Source organism: Theropithecus gelada, chromosome 1 (genome assembly GCF_003255815.1).
Source record: "Theropithecus gelada isolate Dixy chromosome 1, Tgel_1.0, whole genome shotgun sequence".
Lineage (NCBI taxonomy): Eukaryota > Metazoa > Chordata > Mammalia > Primates > Cercopithecidae > Theropithecus > Theropithecus gelada.
In genome coordinates, this window is record NC_037668.1 from 41,612,928 (window position 1) to 41,619,481 (window position 6,554).

Sequence of the window (6,554 nt, forward strand, 5' to 3'; positions counted from 1 at the left end):
ATTTTAGAATTATTAAAAAAGTAAATAAGAAAAAAAAAAAAACCTAACTTGCACGTACATACTAGATTTTAGTGTCCAAGAGCCTGGAAGAGAACTTTGGATGTATCTACCCCGCTAGGCACGCCTTCCCTAGCAGCAAAGATGGAGCTCCAGTTCCTCAGACGGTGATGAGCCGCAGGAAGGGCAGGGGGTGGGGCCAATGAAGATCCTTCTGGGCTGCCTGACTTCCCTCAGTGTCTGCATCAGCTCAGCCCGAAGCGGGGTGAAGATCTCCCAATCGACACGAACCAAGGAATTCAAACTCTCATCAGGGGCGGGATATGTCTCCAGGCTTAACTTGCTCAGTCCGCTGGTGTGGCGCAGCAGGTCCTTCAGGGCATCCACAGACATGAAATTTCTGCCAAAGTAGAAAGTGGTGAGCTGGGAGCAGCAACTCAGGCCAGGCAGGATGGCACTGAGTTGGGAGTAGTGGATCTGACAGCCCTCCAAGATGAGGGTCTCGAGAGTGGCAGCAACTTTCTCTAGCAGAGCTCCGAGGGGCTCAAGACTGAGGCGGAACAGCGGCACGTAGCTGAGATTCAGATGCTTCAGGTAACCGAGGCTTGGGTACTGGGAGAGACACTTCACGTCCTCTTCCAATAGGTAGCCACAAGTCAATTCCAAGTTCTCCAAGGGGTTCTGGAGGCACCTGTGGAGATCAAGAAGTTAGTTCTGGGCAATGGCACCAGTTAGATGAAGGTAGTGGGGAATAACCTCAAGGGAAATGTCTGCTTCACCGAAACACAAGTTTATTCCCATCACGTGATGATGGACCGTATGCAAGTTGCTACGTGATGAGGACTCTGATCATTCAGGACAGTCCCATTTTAGGCTCAGCCCTTTCACCATTGCTTGTGTGATTGGTTCAAGGCCACAAAATCTCTAAAACCTTGTTTCTTTTAGCAGAAAACTTCATCTCTGGGCCACAGGTACCCAGTGGGAGATGTGCACAAAGAACTCAATTCAGCAAGGTCTAGGGACATCAGCTAGGGCTACGTGCCGGCAGGGGCTCCCTGACATGCCTGCATCTGCAAAGCAACTATCACTTTTTACCACTCTCATGCCTACTTCCTCACCCTCCATTCAAGAAGCAGGCATTTCCCATGTCAATTACCTTTCCTGGGGTTCAAAACAACCTTTTACAGACAGGAAATTAGAGACAGAATCATTCATGATCACTAAGCTGTTGAGGACAGAGCTTCTACTGTGACATGCACAGGTTTGATGCACCTTCCCTCCTTTCATACCCTCATCTATTACCTCTTTTATATCATATCAACTTGAAACACACTTTGTACAAGAAATTCGCACGTGCCCCCACTAACTAGCTTGTACATGATGTCCCTCTCTAGCCTCTACCCCAGGTGACCCCGCTGCCCACATTGGATCGATCCTGTGATAGCCACTCCAGGACACGGAGCCCTGAATGGGACAATGTGTTAACATTCTGGTGTCCCCTTCACTGTGACGTTGCCACTGACTGGCACACAGTACATGCCTTCCAGTGTTTGCTGTAACAAAACAAGGCTGTGCTGTGGTCCGCAGAAAAAGTGCACTATCCTTTCTTACCTGATCAGCTGTTCCAGGTGTCCACTGAAGAAGGTGACCAATTTTATTTTAAGCGACTGGAGGTGTTCCAGCCTGAGGAACACAGAGCCGAATTTGGCGACTAACCGTCCCTCGAGGTCATTGTCTGACGTGTAATGATGGCACCTGGAGAAAATGAGTTTGCGAAGATTCTTCATCTCCTTCAGGTAACAACGAAGCTTTCTTATCAGACGTGGCCAAGACATGTTGCGGATTTCCAGCTCCTGAATACTATCCAGGTGGATTATTTTCAATGACTTTCTGAGATATTTAATCGGCGTTAGATAATTCACCAGCTTACTACAGCACAGATGTACTAAACCTCTCCTTTGGTAAACCCACCGAAAGAGGTATCTCAGGCATTCATCCTGAGGTATTTCCTTGACGCAGATGTCTATGAACACCTTCAAGGGCTGGTGCTCTCCCATCCTCGGACAGTCCTCTGCTGTCTGCCTCATACTCGTGGCCTCTGGGGAGCAGGACAGGGCCCAGGCTCCAGGCCATACAGCCCAGAAATTCTCATCAACATCCCGCAAATCCAGAACTTGAAGTTTCCACCTCCTGTAGGTAAAGTAAGGGAGAGGCTCAGAATTTAGAAGGACCCATCCCTGACCTTTGCTTTCATTCTCATCCGATTAATCAGCTGCTTCTGTCCTCGGTGCTCCCTGTTCTCTCTCTGTCTTTCTCGATCCCTTTTCCCTTTCAATTCTGACTGGTCCCCACTTGTATTCCCTTTGCCTTCCACTGTGAATAGGCAGGTTTCTGTTCCCATGGTGGACCCTGTATGAGGAGCAGTCCTTTCCCTGAGGATCTGGACAATGGCCAAAGCCTCGCTGAGCTTCCTCACCAGCACCATCCGAAGACACTGGGCCATCGTTGGGCTACTTCTCAGCCTGACCCTGCTGTTCTTTCCCTGGACACCTGAGCCCTATCTACCAGCCCACCTGGGTCACCTCACCTGGGGCGATCCTTCTGTGTAAGCACCATATGAAGCCCTTCCAGCAATGCTTTTAAAGTCTCCAGATGAAGCGTCTTCATCAGCGATCCCAGAGGGAGGCGGGTGAAGGGCCAGGCCTGCACCATCACCGTCAGAGCCTCGAAGTGTCTCCTGCTGAAGGCCTCCATGAAGAGTGGGAGATAGAGCACCCTGGGCAGCTCCTCCATGGCAGAGACGGCCAAGGCCTGGTCTCTCAGCAGGCTCTGCCCCGCCAGCTCCAGGAGCCTGGGTGGGGCCCGGATGCTCATCCTGATGGATTTGCAAGGAAAACACTCTAGAAGACAAACCCAGGGAAAACGCATCACTCTCGGAGCAAATGCAATCACCTCGTCTTCTCCTAGGACCATATCCTTGCTCTGGTAGAGGTAGAAAAATTACCAGTTTACCCCAATTCCACTCCACACTTTGTGGCCTCAAATCTATATTTCTGCTGCTGCTGGTACCAGGAAGAATGTCTTCCATACACCAAGGAGGGAGGGGTGAAGGAGACCACTGGCCCATTAATTTTCATCCATTGCTTGATTGAATCCCAGAACCACCGGACAGTGTCACTGAGGATCCTGAAAGCCAAGCTCTACCTCTTTGAGGAAAAATGTCTTGTCACTTACCACCCTAAGCAATGAGAATGACAGTATCCTGTGGTCCCAGACAGCCTACATTCTCAGTTCACACCATGAACATGCTGGGGGAACAGTAAAAGGACTCCCTAAAATCAATGCCATTATTTTTTATCTTGAAAATTTTCAACCAGAAAGGCACCGGGTGCTGTGGCTCATGTCTGAAATCTCATCACTGCTGGAAGCCAAGGCAGGCAGATCACTTGAGGTCAGGAGTTCGAGAACAGCCTGGCTTACATGAAACCCTGTCTCCACTAAATATAAAAAAAATTAAGAATCATATGACTCCAGAAGACAGAGATCGCAGCACTGCACTCCAGCATGGGTGACAGAGTTAGACTCTGACTCAAAAAGAAACAAATCGATTAATTAATTAATTTAAATATTAGCCAGGCATGGTGGTGCATGACTGTAATCCTAGCTACTCTAGAGACAGAGGAAAGAGAATCACTTGAACCGCAGAGGCAGAGTTTTCAGTGAGCCCAGCTCAGGGCCTGCACTCAACCCTGGGTGAAAGAGTGAGACTCCATCTCAGAAAAAAGGAAAAAAATTCACCGAAACTGTGAAAGTGGTGTGATGGTATTCTACAGCATGTGGAAGGTATGTATAGAAATACTAACTGTAGGTGGGCGTGGTAGCTCACTCCTGTAATCTCAGCACTTTGGGAGTCCGAGGCGGGCAGACCACTTGAGGTCAGGAGTTTGAGACCAGCATGGCCAACATGGCGAAACCCCATGTCTACTAAAAATACAAAAATGAGCTGGGCATGGTGGTGAGTGCCTGTAATCCAAGCTACTCAGGAGGCTGAGGCAGGAGAATCTCGTGAACCCGGGAGGCAGAGGTTGCAGTGAGCTGAGATCACCCACCCCATGGCACTCCAGCCTGGGCAATAAGAGGGAAACTCCATCGCAAAAGAAAAAAAAATAAATAACCAGAAACTGTAAAAGTGGTATGATGCTATTCTAGAGCATTCTAACTCTAAGATGAAGGTTCCAATACACATCGCTTCCACATATTCACAATTACCCACTTTTGAACGGATCCCAGGGGCAAAGATAAATCCCGTGATCTCAGCAAAACTCCACTCTGGAGATGGTGTGTGGGATGCCTTTAAGGATTTTATGAAAATGAAAGCACACTTGGAGAATCACAATAACACCAAGTCTATGAACTGTTACTGAAGGCACAAAAACAAATAACTGCAAATGTCAAGAAATAAAAATTCAGTTAACTGTAAATTTTAATATATTTTTTTAAAAACTGCTTTGATAAGAATTTTAAAATGACAAAAACCAAGCACAAGTCACAATTTGAGGGATGAAGACAAAACTACATTTAGAGGAGAAATGAAAGCCTAACTCTGTTCATCTCACGAAACAGACAGGAAATTCTCTGTGCCACCTTGGGCTGCGTGTCTCCGTTCCTGACTGAAGGGCTGCAGATCAGACGGGCATGACCCTACGAAGGTGGTGACTTACCAGAGCTGGACTCACTTGGCAGAGTTCTGGGACCTCTCAGAGAACCAAGCAGTAGCTCCAGGGCTGTGCGTCTCTTCTGTGCACCCTCAGGAGCTTTTATGGACCTTTCTAACCCCACCCTTCCCTTCTCAATCACCAGCTTCCAATCAGAACGTGATACCTGATTAGATCTTGTAGTTCCACCCAGTTAATCCTGATTGAGTTTTCAGCTTTCTTCTGCCTAACTGATTGAATTAGATACACATTTATGAAAATGAAAGAATCGATAATAGAGTAAAAGTCCAAAAGTCATTCGTTCATTTATTCTGCAAACACTGATGAAGTTTGGCTAATAGATGACTTTCATAGTGACACAGGGAAGGGATTAATCTGTTCCTGATATTAGACAAAACAAAACAAAACAAAACTGAAGGTGTCCTTATTGGAGGATGTTTGACCGCAGAGAAATTATCAGAATGTTTCAGAGTTAAAACAGCTTGAAGAAGATAGTGATGTCATTCCCAAGAAAACAGAATAAAAAGCTGTGTATATTCAATGGTTGCCCGGGTTTTATGCTGTCTAACATAGCAGATCATACGCACATTCAAGTAGAAGAAAGAAACCACTGAGGGTGTGATCCATCTCAAGACTAAGTCAAGGCTTCACTGAAGGAAATCAGGAGCTTTTATGGACCTTTCTGACCCGACCCTGTGGGGTGACCAAGTGAGGTGGGGACTGAGAAGAATGGGTCGATGTGTTCTAATGGGACCCTGGAAGGGAAACAAGACAATATAAAATATGGCAATTATCTTGTGGGTATCTAGATGTCGGGACTGAAGGTCTTTTGTCTAGCTTGAGTTGATTGATGATTGATTGATTGATTTTGAGACAGGGCTTCGTGTGTCACCCAGGCTGCAGTGCAGTGGCAAGATTTTGGCTCACTGCAGCCTCGACCTTCTGGGTTCAAGCAGTTCTCCCACCTCTGCCTCCCAAGTAGCTGGGATTACAGGCGCACTCCACCATGCCCACTAATTTTTGTAATTTTAGTCGTGATGGGGTTTCATCATGTTGGCCCGGCTGGTCTCGACCTCTTGACCTCAAGTGATCTGCCCATCTCAGCCTTCCAAAGTGCTGGGATTACAGGCTTGAGCCATCTCACCCAGCCTAGAGTAAGTTCAGAAATTAAAAGGGGAATCATCAAAAGAGACAGTGCAGACTCTTAAACCATAACATTGGCTTTGAGGACACGGGGCAGGCACAGTCTTGGCCCTACTAGAAGGTGAAGTGTGTTTATTCACAAAAATGATGGGCTACGCTCAGAAAACCAGCTTGGGAAGATAGAATCTGAGAATGTGAGCTGGGGCAGATGCCAAAGAGAAGCAGTGTGGCCAGACCTGGGAAGGGAGATTTTCCCAAGCTAGGAGTCATGGAGGAAGCAACTGTGGGCTCTACAGGATGTGAGAGAGAAATGAATGAGGGTCCATATGTCCCTGTCATGGCGCTGTCATCTGGAAACCTTTCCTTTAGACTCAGGGATCTTCCCACAGTGGAACATTGCCCAGCAACCATCAGCCCCAGTCATTTTCCAGGACCCTTCACCCAAATCTTAATCTCACCGCCTCCCTTCCTACTCTAATTTAATAATTCATGTTTCCTCCTTCTTAGAGTCCTTTCCTGTCCCTAATATTGAACCTAGAGATTCTTATCAGGGTGTCACCATTAGGCCTACACAGAAAACTCAGGACTAGGCACAGTGGCTCATGCCTGTAACGTCAGCACTTTGGGAGGCCAAGGTAGGCGGATCACGAGGTCAGGAGACAGAGATGATTCTGACTAATACGGTGAAACCCCGTCTCT

The 6,554-nt window shown here is 47.3% G+C and overlaps 1 protein-coding gene across 2 annotated transcripts; it reads right to left on the reverse strand.

The window, feature by feature from the left end:
* On the reverse strand, positions 1 to 4,783 carry LOC112606040 (PRAME family member 1). 2 transcript variants are annotated; one of them, XM_025355962.1, is made up of 4 exons: positions 4,719 to 4,783; positions 2,585 to 2,897; positions 1,609 to 2,187; positions 1 to 688 (listed from the first exon to the last, which is right to left on the reverse strand). In XM_025355962.1, the coding sequence occupies exons 2-4, from the start codon at positions 2,869 to 2,871 to the stop codon at positions 130 to 132; spliced, it is 1,425 nt and encodes a 474-aa protein (XP_025211747.1). In that variant the 5' UTR covers positions 2,872 to 2,897; positions 4,719 to 4,783; the 3' UTR covers positions 1 to 129. The 2 variants fall into 2 exon arrangements, with proteins under 2 accessions (XP_025211747.1, XP_025211754.1); XM_025355969.1 differs by lacking the exons at positions 1,609 to 2,187; positions 2,585 to 2,897; positions 4,719 to 4,783 and adding an exon at positions 1,154 to 1,284 and having other exon boundaries at positions 130 to 688.
* Positions 4,784 to 6,554: the final 1,771 nt, after the last annotated feature.